This window comes from Anolis sagrei, chromosome 11, assembly GCF_037176765.1.
Source record: "Anolis sagrei isolate rAnoSag1 chromosome 11, rAnoSag1.mat, whole genome shotgun sequence".
NCBI lineage: Eukaryota > Metazoa > Chordata > Lepidosauria > Squamata > Dactyloidae > Anolis > Anolis sagrei.
Window position 1 is genome coordinate 18,743,542 of NC_090031.1, and position 27,670 is coordinate 18,771,211.

The 27,670-nt window shown below is 42.4% G+C and overlaps 1 protein-coding gene across 6 annotated transcripts in view; it reads left to right on the plus strand.

Annotated features, from left to right (window-relative positions):
- Positions 1-2,189: 2,189 nt before the first annotated feature.
- Positions 2,190-27,670, plus strand: part of CCDC180 (coiled-coil domain containing 180) — a 52,240-nt gene continuing 26,759 nt past the window's right edge. For all 6 annotated transcript variants that reach the window (XM_067471993.1, XM_067471994.1, XM_067471995.1 and 3 more), the window contains exons 1-13: positions 2,190-2,477; positions 5,008-5,204; positions 7,574-7,662; positions 10,719-10,828; positions 11,003-11,131; positions 11,633-11,743; positions 12,988-13,083; positions 17,215-17,378; positions 19,587-19,706; positions 20,987-21,066; positions 21,159-21,247; positions 22,186-22,308; positions 25,592-25,765. In XM_067471993.1, coding sequence (XP_067328094.1) covers positions 2,403-2,477; positions 5,008-5,204; positions 7,574-7,662; positions 10,719-10,828; positions 11,003-11,131; positions 11,633-11,743; positions 12,988-13,083; positions 17,215-17,378; positions 19,587-19,706; positions 20,987-21,066; positions 21,159-21,247; positions 22,186-22,308; positions 25,592-25,765 — 1,557 coding nt within the window. In that variant the 5' untranslated portion in view covers positions 2,190-2,402. The remainder of the gene's footprint in view (positions 2,478-5,007; positions 5,205-7,573; positions 7,663-10,718; positions 10,829-11,002; positions 11,132-11,632; positions 11,744-12,987; positions 13,084-17,214; positions 17,379-19,586; positions 19,707-20,986; positions 21,067-21,158; positions 21,248-22,185; positions 22,309-25,591; positions 25,766-27,670) is intronic.

The window sequence follows — 27,670 nt, forward strand, 5'->3', positions numbered from 1 at the left end:
AAGCTGGGCCCAAATCATTTAGGGCTTTATAGGCGGAAGCCAACACTTTAGTGTTGGATGTCCTGTCATAAAATCAAAGAGTTGGAAGAGACCTCATGGGCCATCCAGTCCAACCCCCTGCCAAGAAGTAGGAATATTGCATTCAAATCACCCCTGACAGATGACCATCCAGCCTCGGTTTAAAAGCTTCCAAAGAAGGCGCCTCCACCACACTTTGGGGCAGAGAGTTCCACTGCTGAACGGCTTCACAGTCAGGAAGTTCTTCCTCATGTTCAGATGGAATCTCCTTTCTTGTAGTTTGAAGCCATTGTTTTGCGTCCTAGTCTCCAGGGAAGCAGAAAATAAGCTTGCTCCCTCCTCCCTGTGGCTTCCTCTCACATATTTGTACATGGCTATCATATCTCCTCTCATCCTTCTCTTCAGGCTAAACATGCCCAGCTCCTTAAGCTGCTCCTCATAGGGCTTGTTCTCCAGACCCTTTATCATTTTAGTCGCCCTCCTCTGGACACATTCCAGCTTGTCAATATCTCTCTTGAATTGTGGTGCCCAGAATTGGACACAATATTCCAGGTCTGGTCTAACCAAAGCGGAATAGAGGGGTAGCATGACTTCCCTCTTGGCACGTTTCTCTCTTTCACCATCCATTCGTGCCGCTTCAAATTCTGCAGCACTGCTGGACACAGCTGACCTCCAGCTGGAGCGCTCAAGGGCCAGGGCTTCCCAGTTCTCAATGTCTACGGCAGAGTTTTTAAGGTTGGCTTTGAGCTCATCTTTTAATCTCTTTTCCTGTCCACCAACATTCTGTTTTCCGTGCTTGAGTTCGGAGTAGAGAAACTGCTTTGAGAGACAGTGGTCGGGCATCCGGACAAAATGGCCGGTGCAGCGGAATTGATGGCGGAGGACCATTGCTTCAATGCTGGTGGTCTTTGCTTCTTCCAGCACGCTGATGTTTGTCTGCCTGTCTTCCCAAGAGATTTGCAGGATTTTCCGGAGGCAGCGCTGATGGAATCGTTCCAGGAGTTGCATGTGATGCTTGTAGACAGTCCATGTTTCGCAGGCATATAGCAGGGTTGGGAGGAGAATAGCTTTATAGACAAGCACCTTGGTATCCCTACGGATGTCCTGGTCCTCAAACACTCTCTGCTTCATTCGGAAGAATTTCGGTGCCGATGTTGACTGTGGTGGAGAGGTGGCTGCCAAGGTAGCGGAAATGGTCAACATTTTCTAATGTTATACCATTAAGCTGTATCTCTGGCATTGGAGAGGGATTTATTTATTTATTTATTTTATTTCTTGCACTTCTACCCCGCCCTTCTCAACTCCCGAGGGAGGACTCAGGGTGGCTTACAAAAAGGCACGATTCGATGCCGGCACAACAACAAGGTAAAAGAAATAAAACATATAAACAGTAATTAAACAATTAAAACAATCCATTATATAACACAGTCCCTAAAAACAATCTAGTGCTCAACGTTTATCACCTCGGAGTCCCTAAATTCAAATCCAACAATTCTGGTCGTCACTTGTCCCTTATCTATCCGAAGGCCTGGTCCCAAATCCAGCTTTTTAATTTACTTCTAAAGGAGAGGAGGGATGTTGATGTCCTAATTTCCCTGGGGAGTGAGTTCCATAGGTGAGGGGCCACCACTGAGAAGGCCCTGCTCCTCGTCCCCACCAATCTCACTTGTGATAGAGGCAGGGCCGAGAGCAGGGCCTCCCCAGAAGATCTTAAATTCTGAGGCGGGATGTAGAAGGAGATGTGTTCGGACAGATTGGCTGGTGTCTGCTGGAACAGCATTTTGGTTTTCTCGATTTTCAGTGGCAGGCCTAGCTTCTCGTATGCTTCTGCAAAGGTGTTTAGAGTGGCTTGTAGATCTTCTTCTGAATGCGCACAGACGACATTGTCATCAGCATACTGGAGTTCTATAACAGATGTTGTTGTAACCTTGGTTTTGGCTTTCAGTCTGCTGAGGTTGAATAGCTTGCCATCTGTCCGATAGATGATTTCCACTCCAGTGGGAAGCTTCCCATCAACAAGGGGAAGTATCATAGCGATGAAGAGGGAATCACTGGTATAGATACGAGACTAGGCCCAGTTTGCCTGCGTCTCCATGGCAACAGCGTCCCGGGAAGGTGCCATCTTGGGTCCCGCCTCCTCTCGCGAGAGTTCAGGCTCCGTGTGACTTTGATTTCCCCCGGTTGCCATGCCGACGGAGAGGCACTCTGAGCCGAGCGGGCTCCGGCGTGGAGGTGTCTGCGAGGGAGGAGCGTTTCCCCGCCGAAAGCTCGCTCTTCAGAGGGAAAGGAAGGTTCACATTACACAGAGAGATCGTAAAGCAATGTAAGGGAGCCCCCCCCCCCGCTCAGGAGGCGGGCCTTCCAGCGGAAGTCCCCCGGGTGCCATGGCAACCCCCTCGGTGGGCGTGGCCCGCGTGCTCCCCAGCGGAAAGGTCTACCGGCAAGTCTTCGACGATGAGGTGAGTAATGTTCTAGGTTCTTGTGGGTTTTTTCGGGCTATAGGGCCATGTTCTCGAGGCATTTTCTCCTGACGTTTCGCCTGCATCTATGGCAAGCATCCCCAGAGGCAGTGAGGTCTATTGGAACTAGGAAAGTGGGTTTCTATATCTGTGGAATGGCTGGGATGGGGCAAAGAGCTCTTCTCTGCTGGAGCTAGGTGTGAATGTTTCCACTGACCACATGAAAGGCGCTGCAGACTACTTCAACCAGAGAAGTCAGCCATAGCAGAGCACCTGATGAACCAACCTGGACACAGCATATTATTTGAGAACACAGAAATGCTGAACCACTCCAACAACCACCATGTCAGACTACACAGAGAAGCCATTGAAATCCACAAGCATGTGGACAATTTCAACAGACCATCTTAACAGCATCCACCCAAAAATCCAATTCACAATGGAAAAAGAAAATGAAGGAAGACTGCCTTTTCTAGATGTCCTAGTCATCCGCAAACCAGATCAACAATTGGTCACACCGTCTACAGCAGGAGTCCTCAAACTAAGGCCCGGGGGGCCGAATACGGCCCTCTAAGGTCATTTACCTGGCCCTCACTCAGGGTCAACCTAAGTCCGAAATGACTTGAAAGCACACAACAGCAGGAGCAGCAACAACAACCCTATCTCATCAGCTAAAAGCAGGCCCACGATTTCCATTGAAATACTAATAAGTTTATATTTGTTAAAATTCTTTTTAATTTTAATTATTCTATTGTTTTTAAGTGTTTTTTTGCACTACAAATAAGATATATGCAGTGTGCATAGGAATTCATTTTTTTAACATTATAATCTGGCCCTCCAACAGTTTGCAGGACTGTGGTCTGGCCCTCTCTTTAAAAAGTTTGAGGACCCATGGTCTATAGAAAACCCACACACACAGATAGATATCTACATAAAACAGCGCCTGTTTGGGCTGAAAAATGCGGTATAGAAATAAAGCAAATAATAATAATAATAATAATACATAAAAACTCCAACCATCACCCAAGTCAAAAAAGAAGCACCATTAAAGCCTTGGCAGACCGTGCAAAAAGAATCTGCGAAGCCCACCTCCTCCAAGATGAACTGAACCACCTCAACTGGGCTCTACAGGCCAATGGAGACTCCACCTCAGACATCAGAAGAGCTGCAAGACCAAGAACAAGCCACGAGAGTAAAGATGAAGATCCACCCAGAGGAAAAGTGTTCCTGCCATACATCAAGGGAACCACTGACCGCATAGGGAAGCTGATGAGGAAACACAACATACAAACAATCTACAAACCCACCAAGAAAATCCAACAAATGCTACGTTCAGCAAAGGACAAGAGGGATCCTCTCACCTCTGCAGGAGTCTACCGTATACCATGCAGCTGTGGACAAGTCTACATAGGGACCACCAAACGCAGCACCCAGACACGCATCAAGGAACATAAAAGGCACTGCAGACTACGTCAACCAGAGAAGTCAGCCATAGCAGAGCACCTGATGAACCAGCCTGGACACAGTATATTATTTGAGAACACAGAAATGCTGGGCCACTCTCACAACCACCACGTCAGACTACACAGAGAAGCCATTGAAATCCACAAGCATGTGGACAATTTCAACAGAAAGGAAGAGACCATGAAAATGAACAAAATCTGGCTACCAGTATTAAAAAACTCTAAAATTACAACAGCAAAACAGCAGAGAGGAAACAACCAGGCACATCTTAACACCTCTCAACAGAACATTTTCCCAGGCTCAGCCAGGCCTTCAAATGCTAATGAAGGTGATCAGCTAAACATTCACACCTAGCTCCAGCAGGGAAGAGCTCCTTGCCCCACCCCAGCCATTCCACAGATATATAAACCCATTGTCCTAATTCCAGCAGACCTCACTGCCTCTGAGGATGCTTGCCATAGATGCAGGCAAAACGTCAGGAGAAAAATTGCCTCTAAAACATGGCCCTATAGCCCGAAAAAACCCACAAGAACCTAGTGATTCCAGCCATGAAAGCCTTCGACGATACATTAAACTTTATTTATTTCCTGCCATTTAACATGAAATTAAAATTAAGCAATTAAGAACGCACATTAAATTATCACAGTTTAAAAAGAAAGCTAGCCTAGCCTAAAATCAGGCTCTTCGCACTACTTGGGGTCCATTACAGTTCAAGCATTGCGCACGATATATCTGGCATTTTGAGTTACTATTGTTCTCCTTCAGAGAACAATAGTACAGTAGTACTGATAATATGTAATATTTTATATTATTATTTTGAAGTTATTATTTTGAAGTTATTATTATTATTGATAATGATATAGTATTATATTATTTATATTATTTTATTTATTGTCACCTTGAGGTTGTTGTTATTATCATCATTTTCCAAAAATAAAGTTCTTTCAGTTTAGTAAACGTTTGAAATGTTTTGTTTGATAGCACCAAGTAGGAAATGACATTGATAACGCAGAAGCAAAAATCATGGTGTGACATAGCGCAATAATGGTGCCTTTGTGTTGGACAGGTCAGCCTGGTGCGCTCCTTGGGGGTGTCCCGGAGCAAGCGTGCGCAGGGGAAGGTGGTCCCCCCACCCCCCGGAGCCATCCCTGTGGTGCACGACCCTGAAGTGTGTTCCGGCCATGGCTTCCTTTCCCAGCGGCAGCGGGACTGGGTCGAGGGCATGCCCAACGACGACCACGTCGAGAACCCTGTCCTCTGCAGGTGAATAAATATAATCATAAGGGGAAAGAGAATTTCTATATGTTTAGGTTAGAAATGATATCATGCCGGCTTTATTTTGAGATGCTTTGAGACTCTCTTTTGGAGAGAAAAGAGGATATTAAAAGATAATAATCTATATAAATAAAATGTAATGTTTGTTTGTGGGATTAACATAACTCAAAAACCACTAGGCGAATTGACACCAAATTTGGACACAAAATACCTATCAGGCCCATGAGTGACCATCACCCCTAAAAACACACACAAAAACCCTGCAGAACAGACTTTAAAACCCCCCAAAATAAACCATATATACATATACACACATATTCATATACATATACAGAAGCACACATACATACACACACATATATATTCGTAAGCACACACAAATATACACATATACATACCTACATGACCTTGAAGGAGCTGGGGGTGGTGACAGCCGACAGGGAGCTCTGGCGTGGGCTGGTCCATGAGGTCACGAAGAGTTGGAGACGACTGAACGAATGAACAACAACATACTTACATATACACCTACACACATATATGCATATACACAACCACACACATATACATAATATACATATACACATAGGTAAAGGTAAAGTTTTGTTCCTGACATTAAGTCCAGCCGTGTCTGACTTTGGGGTGTGGTGCTCGTCTCCATTTCTAAGCTGAAGAGCCAACGTTGTCCATTGAAACCTCCAAGGTCATGTGGCCACTGGCATGACTGCTTGGAGCACCATTACCTTCCCGCAGGAGCAGTACCTATTGATCTACTCACATTTGTATGTTTTTGAATTGCTAGGTTGGCAGAAGCTGGGTCTTACAGCGGACACTCACGCGGCTCCCTGGATTCAAACCTGCGACCTTTTGGGCAACAAGCTTAGCAGCTCAGCAGTTTAATCCACTGCGCCACTGGGGGCTCCCCATATACACATATAAACACAGAAATATACATATACATGTGCACACACACACACACATATACACACACACATATATATCTATATAAATAAAAATGTAATGTTCGTTTGTGCTACCATCAGACCTCAAAAACCACTGGGGGAATTGACACCGAATTTGGACACAAGACACCTAACAACCCAATGTATGTCCTTTACTAAAAAAATTAGGATTTTGTCATTTGGGAGTTGTAGTTGCTGGGATTTATAGTTCACCTACAATCAAAGAACATTCTGAACCCCACCAATGACGGAATTGAACCAAACTTGGCATACGGGACTTCCAAGACCAACTGAAAACAGCAGAAGGGTTTGGTCGCCATTGACCTTGAGTTTGGGAGTTGTAGTTCACCTGCATCCAGAGAGCACTGTGGACTCAAACAATGATGGATCTGGACCAAACTTGACACAAATATTCCAAATGCCCAAATATGAACACAGATGGAGTTTGGAGGAAATAGATCTTGACATTTGGGATTTGGAGTTACTGGGATTTATAGTTCACCTACAATCAAAGAGCGTTCTGAACCCCACTTATGACAGAATTGGGACAAACCTCCCATACAGAACGCCCATGACCAACAGAAAATACTTAAGGCCATCCAGTCCAACTCCCTTTACCAGGGCAAGAAAACGTAATCAAAGCCCTCCTGACAAAGAGCCATCCAGCCATAGATATAGAGAGATATATATGACTCTCACACACACAGATATAGTATCATAGATTTGAAAGGGACCCCTAAACAAGGACAATTCTATGTTGCATGCTCCAGGGTGGGCCAACCAGACAATCTCTACATCAACCCAAGCATAAAGAAATTACATATATTAGAAACCAACATTTTCTCATTACTTAATTTTGCAGATAACCAGACTGGGCCACAGCAACGCGTGGCAGGGGACAGCTAGTGTTTGTGTGTGTGTGTGTGTGTGTGTGTATATATATATATATACACACACACACACGCACGCACACATATATACATACACATACATATACATATATATACAGATGCAAGCACACACAAATATACACATACAGTATACACACATACATATACACCTACACACATATACATATACACATATAAACACAAATACACAAATATATACACATATATATACACACACAAAACACATATACACAGACTGGGCCACAGCAACGCATGGCAGGGGACGGCTAGTAATAATAATAACAATAATAATACATAGCTGGTTTGAGGCTCCTTTGGGTCCAGGGCATGCCCAACAACTCGTTCAGCAAGAGAAGACACCCAAAGCAGAGCACTGAGTGACACACACATATATATCTATATATCTATATATCTGGGCACAGAATATTATTTGAGAACGATATCAGATTTTAATTGTATTTGCTAAAAGTCAAGCTTTCTGTTTCAGGGAAGCCGCTGCCTTGGCCTTCCTAAGGAACCAAGAAGGCGAGAATGTGGTGGCGGCCAGAGAAGTCCGGGGCCTGGCCGAAATCGTGAGTAAGTGGCCACACTTGGGGGCGTTTCGTTACTTTTATTTTACTTGTTTGATTTATTGATTTATTCAAGTGCCACGCCTTCATTTCCAAAACCCTGAAACAATAAGAAAGAGTTTGCTACTGAATGTCGTGCACATAAAGTATCAAAAAGTGCCCTCTTTGTCCTTTGCAGTTTCTTCCCGCTTCAGATTCCTTCTTTAGAAACAAAAGCTTCCAGCAGAGAGTCCCTTCTTTCCAGCATGAAGATGAAGAACCAAAATAATAGTAATTATGATGATGATGATGTTGAACAGCCCTGAAAGGCCCAGGACAGGAGGATCCTCTTTATGGCACAATAATAATAATAATAATAATAATAATAATAATAATAACTAGCTATCCCCTGCCACGCGTTGCCGTGGCCCAGTCTGTTGATCTGGAAAATAAAATAATGAGAAAGTGTTGGTTTCTAATATATGCAATTTCTTTATATTTGTGGGTAAACAGTATCTTGCTGTTTCCTTGCCAGTGTTGATGTGGAGAGTGTCTGGTTTGCCCACCCTGGAACATGCAAGATATCATTGTCCTTCTTTAAGGGTCCCTTTCAAATCTATGATACTATATCTCTGTGTGTGAATCATATCTATCTATCTATGGCTGGATGGCTCTTTGTCAGGAGGGCTTTGATTACGTTTTCTTGCCCTGATGAAGGGAGTCGGATTGGATGGCCTTGAGTATTTTCTGTTGGTCATGGGAGTTTTGTGTGGGAAGTTTGCCCCGATTCTGTCATTTGTGGGGTTCATAATGCTCTTTGATTGTAGGTGAACTGTAAATCCCAGTGACTACAACTCCCAAATGTCAAGGTCTATTTCCCCCAAACTCCACCTGTGTACATATTTGGGCATATTCAGTGCTTGTGCCAAGTTTGGTCCAGATCCATCATTGTTTGAGTCCACAGTGCTCTCTGGATGTAGGTGAACTACAACTCCCAAACTCAAGGTCAATGCCCACCAAACCCTTCCAGGATTTTCTGTTGGTCATGGGAGTTCTGTGTGCCAAGTTTGGTTTAATTCCATCGTTGATGGAGTTCAGAATGCTCTTTGATTGTAGGTGAACTATAAATCCCAGCAACTAAAACTCCCAAATGAAAAAATCATAAATTTTTGAGTGATGGTCACTCCTTATGTTGTGAGACATTTTGTTGCCAAATTTGGTGTGATTTCGTTCATTGGTTATTTTGTTTTTAAGGTACTCATTATGCACAGAGCATTTATATATATATAGATAATAATAATAATAATAATAATAATAATAACAATAATAGTAATAGAGTAACAACAACAGCTTGGGAAGTGTCTGACGTGTGATCCAATACAACAGCCAGCAGAGAGTCTGCTGTGGACTCATCTTGAGGTGTTTCTGATAATAATAATAATAATAATAATAATAATAAGGAGGGTCTGAGTCTGGCAGCACAAGAACTAACCGTTATAACAAATGCCATCAAATCCAGAATAGAAAAGTCGATGACAGATCCCAAGTGCAGACTCTGCAAGGAAGCAGATGAAACAATAGATCACATCCTCAGCTGCTGCAAGAAGATCGTGCAGACAGACTACAAGCAGAGGCATAACACCGTTGCTCAGATGATTAATTGGAACTTGTGCCACAAATACCATCTGCCTGCGACAAAGAACTGGTGGGATCACAAGCCGGAAAAAGTTACAAAAAATGAACACATTGAACTGCTCTGGGGCTTCCGAATTCAGACTGACAGAGTTTTGGAGCACAAGACTCCTGACCTCACGATTGTGGGGGGAAAACAATGTGTGCATTGTCGATGTTGCAATCCCAGGCGAGAGCAGGATTGAAGAAAAACAGCTGGATAACCACAACAACAACTTCCTCCCCAGTGATATTAGATCATCCCCCTCCCTTCTGGCCTTCAGAAAGAGAGTGAGAACATGGTTTTGGGATCAAGTCTCCGGAGAAGGGCAATAGAAGGATATGGAATATGCTTAATTACTATTGGAATGGCCTCGGATTACAATTGTGGAGTATGTGTTTTTAATCATTGATGTAATCTTTTTAACTGTTTTAATGTGTATTAATTTATGTCTTAATTGAAATGTTTATTTCAATTGCACGTTGTTTTTAAGGCATTGAATACTTGCCTATGTGTAAGTCTGCATTGAGTCCCCTTCAGCGTTGACAAATACGGTAATTAAATAAATAAATAACAACAATAATAAATCCCTCTTTATGGCACAATAACAATATTAATTATAATAGGACAGCGCCCTCTTTGTGTCACCAAGGAGTCACTTCTTTTCAAGATGAAGAAGGGGAACCATAATAATAATAATAGTAATAATAATAATACTATTATGAGGATTGAATGAAAAGTAATGCCTCCAACTTCGTTACTTGGGTTTGGATGGGAATATTTTAAAAAATCAAACGCAGAATTAATTCTTAGAATGTGCTCTTTAACTACCACTATTCACTTTTCGACATAATCGCCAGAGAATTGGATACATTTCTGCCAACAATGAACAAGTTTTCGGAAGCCGACATGGACGAAGACTGTGCGCTTTCATTTCAGGCGTCAGCATCCTGGGTACCCATTGTGCACAGATCTTCCGATAGCCCAGCAAACCAATAATGTGACCCACACGTTCTTGTGAAATGCCGATTATGCTTTAAATTTCTCTCTGAGTGATATGATAATTGTCCTGAATCAATCTGTTGCATTGGCCGATCGTCTGCGCACGGTTACATACTTGGAACTTTAAGAACACAACCATTCAATGCTAAGGCTTCTCACCAAAATGAAACTCTAGAGGAGAGTCTACTAAACAAGCCAGTACCTGCCACATACCAGTACAGCCATGTGTTGAGGAGTTACGAAAGTGGAGACATGAGTTTTCATTCAACGCTTGTAATAATAATAATAATAATAATAATAATAATAGGACAGAGCCCTCTTAATGGCACCAAATAGCACCTTCTTCCCAGGATGAAGTGGAGGAGAACCCATAATAATAACAGTGCTAATAATGGTGATGTTCCCTGCAGTTCCGGAGAAGAAGCACAGCGACATCCTGGAGCGCCTGTCGGAGAGCAGGAAGCGCCGCTATGAGGGAGGCCTGGCTGCCCTGAGGCAGGACATGGTGCAAGTGGGGAAGGTAGGTTGGGCCCGAAACACATTGAGAGGGAGAAAGAATGTATTATGTCGACCAGAGGAGGCTTGCGCTTAAGCCTTTGTGAACGCCAATTCCGTAAAGTGGTGTCAAGCTGCATTAATGCTACAGTATTATTAATAATAATGATGATAACAATAAGCTTCTCTTCCCTTCCAGAAAATGGAGCGCTGCCTCGTGGAGCCCGGGAAGCAGTTCCTGGCCAACCTTTCGGCCTCCGACCAAAGCATCGAGCGGCTCTTCCAAAGGTTGGCCGACGATGCCGGCCTCCAGGCCTACACCATACAGGTGAAGGGGCCCCCAGAGGGGAGCCAGCCCAGTCCCTTCTTCCTCTGCCACATAGTCAAAGCCCTCCTGACAGACGGCTATCCAGCATTTGTTAAAACCTCCAGAGAAGGGGACTCCATTGGAAGGGACCCCCAGAGGACATCCAGTCCAGCCTCCCCCTTTCTGCCATTATGCAGGAAACACACAGTCTGATCTTTCCCAACAGATGGCCAAGGATACTCCATTGGAAGGGGCCCCCAGAGGGCATCCAGTCCAGCCTCCCCTTTCTGCCATTATGCAGGAAGACACAGTCAAAGTCATTTTAACAGATGGCCCAGCCCCCTTCTTCCTGCCATTTGGCAGGAAACATACAGTCTGATCCCTCCTGACAGATGGCCACCCAGCTATCAATAGATGACCATAGATATGATGGAGAGATAGATCATAGGCCCTGGTGCCCAAGCCTTACAAGGTTCCCCCAATGCACCTTTGGAATGAATTGAGTGTTCTCCTTCCCGGAAGGACTTTGAGGAGATTTGGGACCTCGCCTTGCGGGAGACCCTGCAGAGGCGGCAGTGGCTGCGGGACCTGGAGGAGGCCTTGCGCAGCGCGGAGCGGGATCGTGCCCAGCAGGTGAGTGCCATGCCAGCCCAAAACAGGGTAGCAGTAACTGCTTTGCATTCCTGATAGGCTGATCAGTGTTATGGAGTCCTGAGGTCTGATGTTTGACTGTATTGTGTCATTATTTATTATCACTAACTGTCCCCTGCCACACTTTGCTGTGGCCCAGTCTGTGTATATGTGCTTTGTGTGTGTATATATTTGTGTATATGTGTATTTATGTGTGTTTGTGTATATATATGTGGTTGTGCACATGCGTTGTAATGTATTTTTTGTTTTTGGCTTTTTAAGTCTCTTCTGCTGTGTTTTTCAGTGTTTTTATGAGTAATGGTCACTCGTTAGCCTGATCGGTGTCTTGTGTCCAAATTTGGTGTCAATTTGTCCAGTGGTTTTGAGTTATGTTAATCTCATAAACTTTTTTTATTTATATAGATTATTATTATTATTATTATTGGATTATATATATATATATATATATATATATATATATATATATATAATTATTATATCATTACATATAATTATACACATAATTATTATATAGTTACATTTGTGCTTTTAATTATTATTATTATAATATCATGGAATTTTGTTTTATTATTCTTATTTTTATTTGTACCTATTTTTATTATATCATCATTTATATTATTATTGTATTATTATTTATATTATCAATTATTGTTTATGTATATTTAATTATTTTATTTATTAATATAATATATGTATTTATTATAATTTATGTTGTTATTATATTATATAATTTTTATTATAGCATTATATATATTTATTTATATTTATATTTCTTATTATTACAGTGTTGCATAATTATTATTTTATTTAGTATATATTTATTATTTATATTATATAAAAGTTATTTATTTTTATATTATTAATTAGTTATATTTTTCATTTTACCTATTTTTTCTTTCTTTATCATTATTATTATTATATTGTATAGTTATTATCATTGGATTGTTTATTGTGATTATTATTTATATTGTATAAAAGGGATTTATTTTTATATATTATTATTTATTTATTTTATTTTTATTTTTATTTATTTCAATATTATATTTTACAGTAATTATTATTATTATTGGATCCTTTATTATGGTTATTGTTATTTATATTGTATAAAAGGGATTCATTTTTACATTATTAGGAATGACATTTACACCCCAGGAACAAAAATTGTGTTACCTAGTGTTTTTGTTATTATTATTAATATTTATATACTCTCCTGCTTTGCTTTCCAGATCAAGCTCCTGTTGGCCAAATACACCCAGATCTTGGAGGACGTGGCTTACCTCTTGAAGGCTGATGTCCATCGCTTCATCCACAAGGAGGCCATGGTAACTGGCATCCAACCCTATACTGCTCAAGTCTCTAGTCCTCAATGAGAAGCAGATCGAGAGCATTAAGCGAGGCGGAGGAGGAATCTCTTCTTTCCCCCTCATTCCTGTGAATGCCTATTGTTGTTGTTGTTGTTGTTTTCCTTTCTCCTCCTATCCTAATTGATGATGTATTGTTATTATTATTATTATTATTATTCTTGTTGTTGTTGTTATGGTGATTTTCACCCCACTTTATCTCCCCACTAAGGAGACTCAAAGTGGTTATGTATCCATTATTAGTATAATAATAAAATAATAATAATCTTTATTTACACCCTGTTTTTCTCTCCAAAAGGAGACTCAAAGCGGTTATGTATCCATTATTAGTATTAGAATGTATTATTATTATTTTACTGACGCAAAAACACAGTATGTCACAGCAAACGAGATCTGTATTTGTGTTGACCATGGTGACACTAGGACTCTCACTTTATAATACTGGGCCTACATATCAAGCAGGACACACACTAGATCTGATCTTCGGAGTTGGAATCCAAGTGACCCTAACCTCAGTTCTGGAGGTTCCATGGTCGGACCACTGTGCCCTAGGAATCCATATAGAGCATACCACCTCACCCGGTCTGGGCACCGAACCTATTTGGGTTCGCCCGAAGAGACTTATGGAGCCGGCCAGGTTCCTGAATGCTCTGAAGGCCATGGAACCTGTCAGCAACTCACTGGAGGTGCAAGTGGATATATGGAACACCAAATTGTCCAAGGCACTCGATGAGATCGCCCCTAGACACCCTCTCCGACCCCGCAAAAATCGGTCTCCTTGGTTTACCGAGAAGTTCCGTGAGATGAAACGGGAGAAGAGACGGCTAGAGGTTGTGTGGTGGGAACTCCGTGACGAGGAATCGAGATCAGCTTATAAGAGTTTCAGAAAGTCTTATGAGCATGCTATCACTGAGGCCAAAAATGTTCATTATGCTTCCTTGATAGCGTCTGCGAGCTCACACCCAGCACAATTATTTAAGATTATTGGATCTCTGATGACAATCCCTACCATCCCAAACAATAATGATCTGGCCCCTTCTGCTGAGGTTTTCTGGAGCTATTTCGCAGACAAGATCTTGATTCTCCAACGGGTTCTCCCTGCCACGATTGATACAGTAAGTGAACTTGAGACTTCGTGGCCACTTGCTGGGCCCATCCGCGACTGGTTAACCCTGCTGGATTGAGAGGCCGTCGATAGGATCATGACTGCAGCTAGGCCGACCACCTGCTCCCTCGATCCGTGTCCCTCCTGGCTAGTAAAATCTTGCCTAGAGGGATTACATGAACCTCTGTTGAATATAATAATATAATAAATAGCTCCTTTGAGCAAGGAGTTTTTCCAGAGGGTTTAAAAGAGGCGATGGTATCTCCACTGCTGAAGAAACCGGAGTTTTTCCTGTTGTTTTTCCTCAGTGCGACTGTTGCCTGGAATGGCGACATCAATCATCCAAACTTCTTTCTTTTCCATAATCATGATGTCTGGTGTATTGTGTTCCAAAACTTTGTCAGTCTGGATTCGAAAGTCCCACAATATTTTTGCGTGTTCATTTTCCACTCCCTTTGCAGGCTTATGATCCCTTTACCAGTTCTTGACTCCTGGCAGGTGGTCCTTGTGACATAAGTTTCAGTGAATCCTTTGGGCCACAGAGTTGTGCCTTTGTTTGTCGTCCATCTGTGCGATTTTCTTGCAACAGCTGAGGATATGATCCATGGTTTCATCCGCTTCCTTGCACAGTCTGCATTTTGGGTCAACAGCTGATTTTTCAATCCTGGCCTTAATTGTATTTGTCCTGATGGCTTGCTCCTGGGCTGCAAGAATCAGGCCTTCTGTCTCCTTCTTCAGTGTTCCATTCGTGAGCCATCACCAGGTCTTCTCCTTATCAACTTTTCCTTCAATTTTGTCAATGCAATGCTTTGTTGTGCCAGCCCCCCCTCTGGTTTGTAGTGCAGTTTTCTTGTACTGGTTCTTTGCCTGTTGTACGTTGAGAAGTTTCAGATTATTGACTTCAATTAAAACAGGTTTTTGGCTTTCCTTTCCATCTTCTGCCAGGGCATGTCGCTGTTCTACAACTGCTTGTTTTACTTGTAAAAGTCCTCTGCCACCAGACCTTCTAGGTAATGTAATGCGAAGATGTAATGAATTGCAAATGGTCATGAGTTTACTTGTTTTTCTGTCCAAATCGTCCAGTTCTGCCGGCATCCAGTTTATGATGCCAGCAGTGTATCTTATGACAGGTATGGCCCAGGTGTTTATGGCCTTGGTGGTATTGCCTCCATTGAGCTGACCCTATGAAAGTATTCTTTGCTGACCATAGTTTTCACATGCTCATGTTTGATGTTGTCCAGCTGTAGTATGCCCAGATATTTATAGGCCTCTGGCTGGTGACACTGTATTGCTTGGCCATTGGGCATATTTATGCCCTCACTTTCAATGATTTTTCCCTTCTTCAGTGCCACTGTGGAACATTTGTCCAAACCAAACTCCATGTTGATATCAGTGCTAAAGATTTGGACAGTGTTAGTCAGAGACTGGATTTCAGCTTCAGTTTTCCCATACAGCTTCAGGTCCTCCATTTACAGCAGATTTGAAATTTTGTGAGATCTCTGAGACATTTGATTGCAGAGGTTTGTTTTTTGTAAGTTTGTTGACAGAGGGATCATGGCAATGATGAAAAGCAGTGGGGACAATGAGTCTCCCTGGAAAATTCCTCTTCTGATGTTGAGAAGACCATAGTTTTCATTTCCAACAAACAGTTCAGTTTTCCAGTGCTTCATCATATTTTCAATAAAGGTGCCAATGTTTTTACAAATCCCGATGGTGTCTAGGCACTTGATGGCCAACTGTGTGGGAGTGAGTCAAAGACTTTTTTGTAGTCAATCCACGTCATGTGAAGATTGGTTTTTCTGCTTTTACAGTTCTCCTGAATCATTTTGTCAATTAATAACTGGTCTTTTGTGCCCCTGATTTTCCGTTTGTTGCATTTCTGTTCATTTGGCAAGATGTTATTCTCTTCAAGATAGTCTTGAATTCTGTCAGCTATGGTGCCAGTCAATAGTTTTAAACATAGTGGGCAGACATGTTATTGGCCTGTAGTTTCCTGGTGCTGCTCCTTTTGCTGGATCCTTTTGTATCAGATATGTTCTCCCAGTTGTTAACCATTCACTGATACTTACTTTTTTTAGCATCTCATTGAATTGTTGTGCCATTTTTGCATGTAGGCTAGTCAGATATTTTAGCCAAAATCCATGCAGTTGATCACTACCATTATTATTATTATTATTATTATTATTATTATTATTATTATTATTATTATTTTACTGACACAAAACCACAGTATATTATTATTATTATTATTATTATTATTATTATTATTATTTGAAACACAAAACACAACAAGATGAGTCCACAGCAGACACTCTGCTGGCTGATGTATTGGATCACATGTCGGACACTTCCCAAGTATCTAGGACTGTGGGATATATCGGCGAATAATGTGTGCAGATCCCAGTAAGGTGGCCTTTTGCTGCGGGCAGATGGTAATTTTGTCAGTGCTGGTTGTGTTTAAGTGCAACCCAAGGTCTTTAGGCACTGCACCCAGTATTATTATTATTTGTCCCCCACCTTTTCTCCTCCCAATGGATTCCCTGTATGCTTTTGCTCCTTTCTTTCTGGGAGGGAGAAACAGCGACTGATAATAAGATTAATTATGTTGATCTCCCGGCTGGGCCTGAACATTCCTTGACAATTAACTCCATGTTGATATCAGTGCTAAAGATTCGGACAGTGTTAGTCAGAGATTGGATCTCAGGTTCGGTTTTCCCATACAGCTTCAGGTCATCCATGTACAGAAGATAGGAAATTTTGTGAGATTTGTTAGATGTTTGTAATAATAATAATAATAATAATAATAATAATGTTTCTGCATGTTGCTTCCTTAAGCTCAGGAATTGCTTGCTGTCAGCTGAATACTCAATGCAAAGTATTCTCTTTGTACTTTTCTATGCCCGTTTTGGGAGAATTTCTCTTCCTTCCTTGCTCTTTACAAGATGCCTGTTTTGGGGAAATTTCTCTTCCTTCCTTGCTCTATACAGATGATCAACCAGGCGCTGCTGGCCAACCGGAGGGCCATTGCCCAGCTGGTGCTCAACCTGGCCGAGGCCGACCTGAAGAGGGAGGTGGTGCAGCACCGGCGCATGGAGGAGCGCAGGCGCACCTGGAAGGCCCTGCAGAAGGAGGCCGTCGTGGCCGCGTTCAGGTGGGAGGGAGCCCCAGAGGGCCATCCAGCCTCATAGACGTGAAGTGCAACTCAAAAACATGAAAGAAAACGTCACAAGTCACACTTGTCATCCCATTATGGCAATAATCATAGACGTTAGCAGGCTCATGGAGAAACATGTGGCTGTAGAATCAAAGTCTCCCATAATTAGAAGGGACCGCTAAAGGCCATCCAGTCCAGCCCAGCACAGCCCCCATCCAAGCCCTCCCCACAGATAGCCATCCGGCTCCATACACATTAGAATCAACGTCTCCTAGAGCTGGAAGGGACACCCAAAGGCCATCCAGTCTAACCCCCTTCTGCTTTCATGCAGGAAAAGTACAATCTGATCCCTCTTGACAGAGGGATCTTGACATCCAGCCTTATAGGCATTAGTAGGTTCATGGAGGAATAGGTCGATGCCTTCCCAGGTTCTGATGCCTTCCCAGGTTCTGCATAATGATGATGATTGTGATTGTGACAGTGATGATAGAACTATACAATCCTAGGGTTGGAAGGGACTCCTAAAGGCCATCCAGTCCAGCCCCCATCAAAGGGCCATCCAGCCCCATACACATTAGCAGACTCATGGAGAGACATAAGACAAGAGTTGGAAGGGCCCCCCCAAAGGACATCCAGTCAGTCCCCATAATAATAATAATAATAATAATAATAATAATATTTATTTATACACCGCCACCATCTCCCCAAAGGAGACTCGGGGCAGCTGACATGAGGCTAAGCCCAAAGATACAATACAGCAAAATAAAATACAAAATGCAGACAACAAAAATTACATCAGAATAAAATACATACAGTAGCAAAATAAACAAATAAAGCAAATTAACACAGTATAAAATCGACTAGAATGGGTAGGTGTAGCGAAATTGCTACTCTTATGTTAAATTTTTGGTGTATAGCTCTATGTTTACATATGGCAGATAGGGAAGAATAGGCACAGACAGGGTAGCAACAGCAGAGATAGGATTCATTTGCATATGGAAGCCGATTGGTCATATGCAGATTAGCATAGGCCCAGAATTTGAATAGGTTGCTAGGCCAAAATGACAGTTGGGGAGAGCCGAGCTAAACGTTCCAAAGGGGCGGAGCCAAAGTTTAAATATAGGGAGTTAGAGAGTCAAAAGTGTTAGTTAGGATTTGCTGTTTGTGAGGTACAGTTAGAGAGTTAGGGATTCCTGTTTCTGAGAGACAGTTAGGAACTTCTGTGAGAGAAAAGAGTTAGGAACTCCTGTTAGAAATAAGCAGTTAGTCAAATAGAGCTCAGGTTTTTAGGAACATAAAGAAAGCCAGTGGTGCTTTAGTCAGAACTTAATTTCAGTCAAGAGTGTGTAAAGCAAGTAACATGTTTGTGAATGAGAAACATTGAAAGTCTATTTCAGAAAAGTAAACCAAGTATATTATACTGACTGTAAGTCTCAAGATTGCAACAAAACACAAATCTAACCACAAGTGTTTGGAGCCTGAAGTTATAAATAAACTGTGTTACTTTGTTATACAGAAGTGTGTCTCAGTGCCTGTACAAAGGTTAAACAGCACACAGAAAGTCCCAGCAAATATAAAAGAAGAAACTGAATCCTTATAAGAGTAAAGAGGTTTTTCTTAAATAAAGAAATAGTCTCTTTCCCTTGCTACAATATAAAATTGTGGGAACGGTGGGATAGAAAAGAAAGGTCTCCCCTGCCACACGATAGTGCCTGTAATTCCCCACAATATGCCGAATGGACGAGGTAAAATGATAAAACCCTGAATGAGGTAGGAATAGAAAATATGTAAGTGAGAGGACCCCAAAAAGGATAAATAGTGAGGTATTTATGCAGGAAAAAACACAATCTGATCCCTCCTGGCAGATGGCCACCCAGCCATGGATAGATGATCATAGATATGATTGAGAGAGAGAGAGAGAGAGAGAGAGAGAGATCAAAGATGGATATATCATACAGTCCTACAGTTGAAAGTGACCCCCAAAGAGGGCCACTCATAAATGCGATCCCTCCCAACAGATGTCCACCCAGTCCCATAGACTGATGGAGAGGCATAAGGCCGTAGAAACAAAGCCTCCTAGAGTTGGAAGGGGACCCTGAAAGGCCACCCAGTCCAGCCCCGCTTTTCCTCGCTTTCCTCCTCGCTGCTGCTTCCTGTGCCAATGCCCTTCTCCTCCTTTTTCCTGTGCTCTCTGGGGTCTTGCAGGGAGTTCATGGGAAGCGAGAGGATCCAGAATCCGGCTGCGGTGGAAATGGAGCTGCAGCAGATGAGGAAGGACCAGTTGGCGCTCACGGAGGAGAGGAAGGCCCTGCTGTGGTCCCTGAGGTCAGCAAATGGGAGGAAGGAGGAAAGAGAAGAGGGAGGAGGGAGGGAGAAAGAAAGATTAAAAGAGAAGTAGGAAAGGGGGAGGGAGAGGAAGAAAGAGAAGGAGAGAAGGAGAAAGAAAGAAAGAAAGAAAGGAAGGAAGGAAGGAAGGAAGGAAGGAAGGAAGGAAGGAAGGAAGGTAGAAAAAGGGAAAGGAGGAGGGGAGAAAGAAAAAGAGAAAATGACAGGAATTCAGAGGGGAAGAGTCCTCTCCCTTCCTGTGGCCTCAGCCCCATTCTTCTTTAACAGGAGTTGTTGGGAAGTCATATGTCTCTAACTTGAGGACTGCCTCTGTGTGTGTGTATACATACAAGGGTTGAATGAAAAGTAATGCCTCCACCTTCATAACTCAACAGATGGCAGTACTGGTATGTGGTAGGTACTGGCTTGTTCAGTAGACTCTCCTCTACAGTTCCATTTTGGCGGGAAGCCTTAGCATTGAGTGGTTGTGTTGTTAAAGTGCAAAGTATGGAACCCTGCGCAGACGGTCGGTCAATGCGACTTCAGCAATGTGCAGTAATTGAATTCTTGACAGCAGAAGGTGTCACCCCAAAGGAGATTCATCAGGATAATTGTCGTATCCCTCAGAGAGAAATTTAAAGCATGATCGGCATTTCATAAGAACGTGTGGGTCACATTATTGCTGTGCTTGGCTATCGGAAAATCTGTGCACGATGGGTACCCAGGATGCTGATGCCTGAAATGAAAGCGCACAGACTTTAAACTTCAGAGACTGGATCTCACCACTGTACAGCATCCTCCATACAGTCCAGATTTAGCACCACCTGACTTCCATCTGTTCCCGATAATGAAAGAAGATCTGCAGAGACATAATTATGCTTCTGATGAAGACGTTGAGAGAACTATGGGATGCTGGTTGCGGAAACAGAATGTCGACTTCTTCTGTGATGGCTTCAGAAAACTTGTTCATTGTTGGCAGAAATATATCCGATTGTCTGGTGATTATGTGAAAAAGCGAATAGTGGTCATTAAAGAGCACATTATAAGGATTATTTCTGTGTTTGATTTATTAAAATATTCCCATCCAAACTCAAGTAACAAAAGTGGAAGCATTACTTTTCATTCAACCCTATATATGAGATAGATACAGTATCATTGATTTGGAAGGGACCCCCAAAGGACATCCAGTCCAGCCCTGTCCTTAACTGTGAGTCATATGTCTGTAACCCATGGACTTTGTCCTGCACTGAGATGCCTCTCCTGCATCTTCTCCTTTCCAGCGATTTACTGCCTCTGTCTCCTTCCAAGGCCAAGGTGAATGAATGGTACGAGTCCCTCGTCGCTTTGAACAAGCGCATTGGTAAGGACGGAGCTCCTGCACCTTCGTTCGGGAGGGAGACGCGTTGGAAGACAATCCCCTTATACATTCATTGTGTCTCTTTTGGCCTTCAGATACACACAACGTCCAATTCATGATGAGGATCCGCATCCAGTACGAGAAGGTCTGCCAAGAGTGTCTCTCCAAAGTGCAGGAGGCCAAGGTTCGGTAGTGTTATCTCTCTTCAATTCCTATATATATATATATATATATATATATATATATATATATATTTGTGTGTGTGTGTGTGTGTGTGCGTGTGTGCGTGTGCGTGTGTGTGTCTAATTATAATTTAAGTTTTTCATCCTATTGTTTATACTTGATTTACATCTGATGCATATATGCATAAGCATCTCACATCCCAGAATGGCAGAGCCATGGAATTAAGAGGTGACATCCCTCAAAGAAGAGCTCCTGAAGCAGCCTGAGTTGGCATTTATATTATTATTATTATTACTACTATTATTATTAGAGAGAAAGAGACTCACAGCATGACAAAGAAGAGTTGAGTTGGCATTTGTATTATTGATACCAATAATAATAATAATAATAATAATAATAATAATAATAATATTACTGCTATTATTAGAGAGAAAGAGACTCCTGGCATGTCAAAGAAGAGTTGTGTTGGCATTGGTATTATTATTGTCATCATCATCATCATTTCACTTTTTCCCTCTAAGAAAGAGACAGTGTGTCAAAGAACAGTTGAGTAGACATTTGTATTATTATTATTATTATTATTATTATCATCATCATTATTATTATTTCATTTTTTCCCTCTAAAAAAGAGACTGTGTCAAATAACAGTTGAGTAGACATTTGTAGTATTATTATTATCATTATTATTATTGCTATTATTTGTCCCTAAGAAAGGAGAGACTCATGGCTTGCCAAAGATGAGTTAAGTTGGCATTTCTATTATTCATATTAATATTATTGTCATTATTATATTATGTTATATATTATATTATGATATTGTATATTAATATTATATATATATATATATATATATATATATATATATATATATAATATATTTTAACATTTTAATATTATATACTATATATAATAATCCCTTGTACTCTTTTTCTCCTCCAGCAAAAGCTGCTGAAGATGAAGGTCTGCACCGAAGAGGAGGCCGAGAAGGTCGTGAACCCAGATTTCTTCCAATTGGTGGGGAGGCTCCAGAGCCGCTTCGAGGCCGAAGTGGAGAAGATGGACGTGAGTTTTCGGTCCTTTCATCCTTTTCCAGTGGGATAGGTTGCTAATCAGGCCTTTTTGAAGAAAGAACTAGACACACAGACTCAATGCTGTGTTTTATTATAGCTATATATATTGGTTACACGGACAAAGGGGGAACCACATATACTCAGCATTCACTCCTAATACATTCATTTAACCATTCATACTCACCACCCTTCTTCACTCAGTCCATCTTGGAAGAAGGCGGGTGTTCAGGCTCTGTATTCCTCACGGATCGGACACACCTGTCAAAGAAAAAAGGCTCTCCTTATGTATAAGTTTTTTTTGCTGTTATTGTTTCTTGATTGTTTTGACAACTTGTCATTCAGCTCAGACTTGCTGAAGCTCCATCAATTCCAGAACATATGTTATTTAACTTCCTTAACGTAAGGAGCTATTGTTTCTGACTTCCGTAACTTAAACATGTGTTGGGTTGTTGTAGGTTTTTTCGGGCTATATGGCCATGTTCTAGAGCAGTGGTTCTCAACCTTCCTAATGTCATGACCCCTTAATACAGTTCATCATGTTGTGGTGACCCCCAACCCTAAAACTATTTTCGTTGCTACTGCATAACTATAATTTTGCAACGGTTATGAATTGCAATGTAAATATCTGATATGCAGAATGTATTTTCATTCACTGGACCAAATTTGGCTCAAATACCCGATACGCCCCAATTTGAATCCTAGTGGGGTTGGGGAGGGATTGATTTTGACATTTGGAAGTTGTAGTTGATGGGATTTATAGTTCACCTACAATCAAAGAGCATTCTAGAATCCACCAACGATGGAATTGAACCAAACTTGACACAGAGAACTCCCATGACCAACAGGAAATACTGGAACGGTTAGACAGGCATTGACCTTGAGTTTTGGAGTTGTAGTTCACTTACATCCACAGAGCACTATGGACTCAAACAATGATTGATCTGGACCAAACTTGGCACGGATACTCAATATGCCCAAATGTGTACACTGGTGGAGTTTGGGGAAAACAGAAGTTGACATTTGGGAGTTGTAGTTGTTGAGATTTATAGTTCACCTACAATCAAAGAGCATTCTGATCCCCACCAATGATAGAATTGGGCCAAACTTCCAACACACAACCTCCATGACCAACAGAAAATACTGTGCTTTCTGGTGGTCTTTGGTGACCCCTCTGACACCCCCTTGTGACCCCCTTAGGGGTCCCGACCCCCAGGTTGAGAGACGCTGTTCTAGAGGCATTTTCTCCTGACGTTTCGCCTGCATCTATGGCGAGCATCCTCAGAGGTAGTGAGGTCTGTTGGAATGACTAGGGTGGGACAACTTTTGGTGGGTTTGCACCAAAACTTTTGTTGGGTTTACACCAAAAGTTTCCCAGGCTGGTTATGGTTTTCTCATGCCAAAGTTAATCAATTCTTCACCTCCTTTGTTTCTCCCATTTTAAGGTTTCTCTTAAAAGATGGTGCCTTCAGCCTTGGCAGGCCATAGGCCATTAGCCAGACCCCATTCATGCAATCTTATTTAATCCACACATTACAAGGCTGGGAGCAGGGTGTCCTTCCTCCTCCTCTCTCTTCTCCACTACTAATATAATAATAATAATAATAATAATAATAATAATAATAATAATAATAATAGTGTGGTTTTCTGGCATTGTATATTTCTGCCGCTTCTGTGATGGTTCGTTCGTATTTTGATTCTGTAGCCCACTTGTCACTGGATGTCCAGAATCAGCAGCATCCAGCATGACCTTTTTTATCCTGGGCGTCGACCGAGCCAGTATAGACTTCGTTTTGGTTTGCTTCTCCATAGTGCTAATGGGTTAGGTGCTCTTGGTTCCACTCCTCAGCTGAGACCTCTCTGGCTTGGTTGGACCTGATGGTAGTTACACTACCGCCAGCACAGCTCTCAGCATCCTTGGAGCAGTTAAGCCCCCCACCACGACAAGGTGGCACCCATTCAGCAAATTCCAGGTGCAAGTCAGGCGACGGAAAAAGCGGCCAAGAGAATCTATTCAAGGCCGAAGGAAGAGACCTCATGGGCCATCCAGTCCAACCCCCTGCCAAGAAGCAGGAATATTGCATTCAAATCACACCTGACAAATGGCCATCCAGCCTCTGTTTAAAAGCTTCCAAAGAAGGAGCCTCCACCACACACCAGGGCAGAGAGTTCCACTGCTGAACGGCTCTCATAGTCAGGAAGTTCTTCCTCATGTTCAGATGGAATCTCCTTTCTTGTAGTTTGAAGCCATTGTTCCATTGTGTCCTAGTCTCCAGGGAAGCAGAAAACAAGCTTGCTCCCTCCTCCCTGTGGCTTCCTCTCACATATTTATACATGGCTATCATATCCCCTCTCAGCCTTCTCTTCTTCAGGCTAAACATGCCCAGCTCTTAAGCCACTCCTCATAGAGCTTGTTCTCCAGACCCTTTATCATTTTAGTCGCTCTCCTCTGGACACATTCCAGCTTGTCAATATCTCTCTTGAATTGTGGTGCCCAGAATTGGACACAGTATTCCAGGTGTGGTCTAACCAAAGCAGAATAGAGGGGTAGCATTACTTCCTTAGATCTAGACACTATGCTCCTATTGATGCAGGCCAAAATCCCATTGGCTTTTTTTGCCACCACATCACATTGTTGGCTCATGTTTAACTTGTTGTCCACAAGGACTCCAAGATCTTTTTCACATGTACTGCTCTCAAGCCAGGCATCGTCCCCCATTCTGTATCTTTGTATTTCGTTTTTCCTGCCAAAGTGGCGTATCTTGCATTTGTCACTGTTCCTGCTCCAAGTCATGTCCTGGTCAAGTTTTGCTTTAAGTCTTTGGGATTTTAGCATGAACTCAAGCTCGTGTATTGTTCTTTGATTCTTGGATCACTTAAGTGGATGTTTTATGTCTTTGGATGATTCAACCTCATAATTATACCCTGCTCCTTGAATTTATGTTCATTCTTTAACCTTTGTATTGAAGATTTATCTCTGTTTTTTTAAGACTCCTTTTATCTTACCTATTTGGATTTTTACTCTTTTACTGTGTGTGCTTTTTCAATAAACTGTTTATTTCTATGTTGGGCTTTCTGGTGAGTGCTTGAGCAAGGTGAACCCTAGCTGAGGTGCAACAGGTGTGCACTACTGTGGCCAGATCAGGCATACAAGAAGGAGAAGGAGAATAATATATAACTACTAATACAACAATAATAATGAAATGTCACTACTAATAAAATATGACAATATTCATGATATGCAATATGCGCATGACAAAGCTGTTCCTTTTCCCCAGAGCGACCTGGAGCGGCTGGCCAAGCACACGGAGGTGAACTGTCGGCACCTGAGCCAGTTCTTCCAGGAGGCGCTGATCCTGCGCGACACCCACCGGCACCGCCTCCTCCGCCTGGAAGAAGAGCTCCACGCACGGCTCAATGAGGGGCGCCTCAAGCACGAGAGCCTCAACAAGGTGGAGGGAAGGAGGGAGGGAGGAAAAGGGAGGGAAGTAAAGGGAAAAAAGGAAGGAAGGAAGGAAGGAGAGAGGGAGGGAGCGCCACTCCACGTCCTGCCACGAGTCCCTTCACAAGGTAGAAGGAATGAGGGAAGAAGAAGGAGGGAAAGGGAAAGGGAAAGGGAAAGGGAAAGGGAAAGGGAGAAAGAAAGAAAGAAAGAAAGAAAGAAAGAAAGAAAGAAAAAGAGGGAAGGAGATACGGAGGGGAGAATGGAGGGAGGAAAGAATGAGGAAGGAAGAAAGATGGAAAGGTAAGGGAGGAAAGAAGAAAGGGAGGGAGGTGAAGGAGGAAGGAAGGAAGGAACAACAACAACAATAAACAATAAACTTTATTAACACTCTGCCACCATCTCCCTAAAGGGGACTCGGGCAGACCAAATATGTGATATAAAATGATAAACTCTGGATGAGATAAAAAAATTAAAAAATATATTTATTTATTTATTTATTTAGAAGTTTTATATACCGGTCTTCTTACCTCGAACGAGGGACTCAGGCCGGTTCACAACATGTGTTCATATACAATAATATACAAAAACAACACAGTGCATCATCATTACAGATTAAAATATAAGTACAGTAAAACGTCATCATCACATTACCCAAGCCTTGAAAAAAGGTATCTTTGTAAGGGAGAAGCTCGTAGGGGACGGAATAGTGGAGACAGGCCTTCAGAAAGTGGAGGGAAGTGCAGTATGAGGACAACACTATGGGAGGAACAACAAGAAAGAAGTATATGGTCACTCTCCAAAGGCACAACGGAAGAGCCAAGTTTTTAAATCCTTTTTGAGCAAAACTTTATTTATTTCCCGCCCCATCTCCCAGAAAGGACTTGAGGCGACTTACATGGCAACACAATGCAAGTGAAGTGCATGAAATACACATAGAATTTAACAAAAAAACAATAAAACACCAATTGACAGAAATTACAACAATAGGGGATTGAAATAACAATAAAACACAGCAATAATTGGGTTGCTGTGAGTTTTTCATCTGGCTGCCTGGCCATGTTCCAGAAGCATTCTCTCCTGACATTTTGCCCGTATCTGTGGCAGGCAACCTCAGAGGTTGAGAGGTCAGTTGGAAATGAGACAAGAGAGGTCTATGTATATAAACCAACCACGCAACCTCTGAGGATGCCTGCCATAGATGTCGGCAAAACATCAGGGAGAATGCTTCTAGAACACGGCCAGGCAGCCCCAGAAACCTCACAGCAACCCAGTGATTCCAGCCATGAAAGCCTTTGACAACACAATAATAAATTGTAATTAAAAAAACTATACAAACCCAGTTACCGTCCCAGCCACAAGATGGGTTATAAATATCAGTATTAAATGTCAGGAAGGGAGAGAGGAAGGAAGGTGGAAAGAGAAGGAAGAAGAGAGAGAGTGTAATAGGAAAGAAGGGAGGGAGAGATGGAAAGGGAAAGAGAGAAGAAGACAAGGAAGAGAGAGAAAAGAAAGGAAGAAGGGAGGGAGCTCTATTTCATGCCCCACTCAACGAGAGGTGCCTCAGGCATGAGAGCCTCAGCAAGGTGGAAGGAAGGAGAGGGGGGGGGGGGGAGAGAAGGAAGGAGGTATGGAGGGGAGAAAGAAGGGAAGAAGGAAGGAGAGAAGAAAGCGAGGAAGGAAGGAAAATAAGGAAAGAAAGAAGATGGAAAGGTAAGGGAGGAAAGAAGAAAGGGAGGAGAGAAGGAAGGAAGGAAAGAAGGAAGGAAGATGGAAAAGGCGGGAGAGATGGAAAGGGAAGGAGAGAGGAAGACAGGGAGGAGGGAGGAAAGAAAGAAAGGGAGGAAAAAGAAGGAAGGACAGAGGGAACGAAGATAGGAAGGGAGAGGCCACGTCCACCAGCACCACTTCCAGC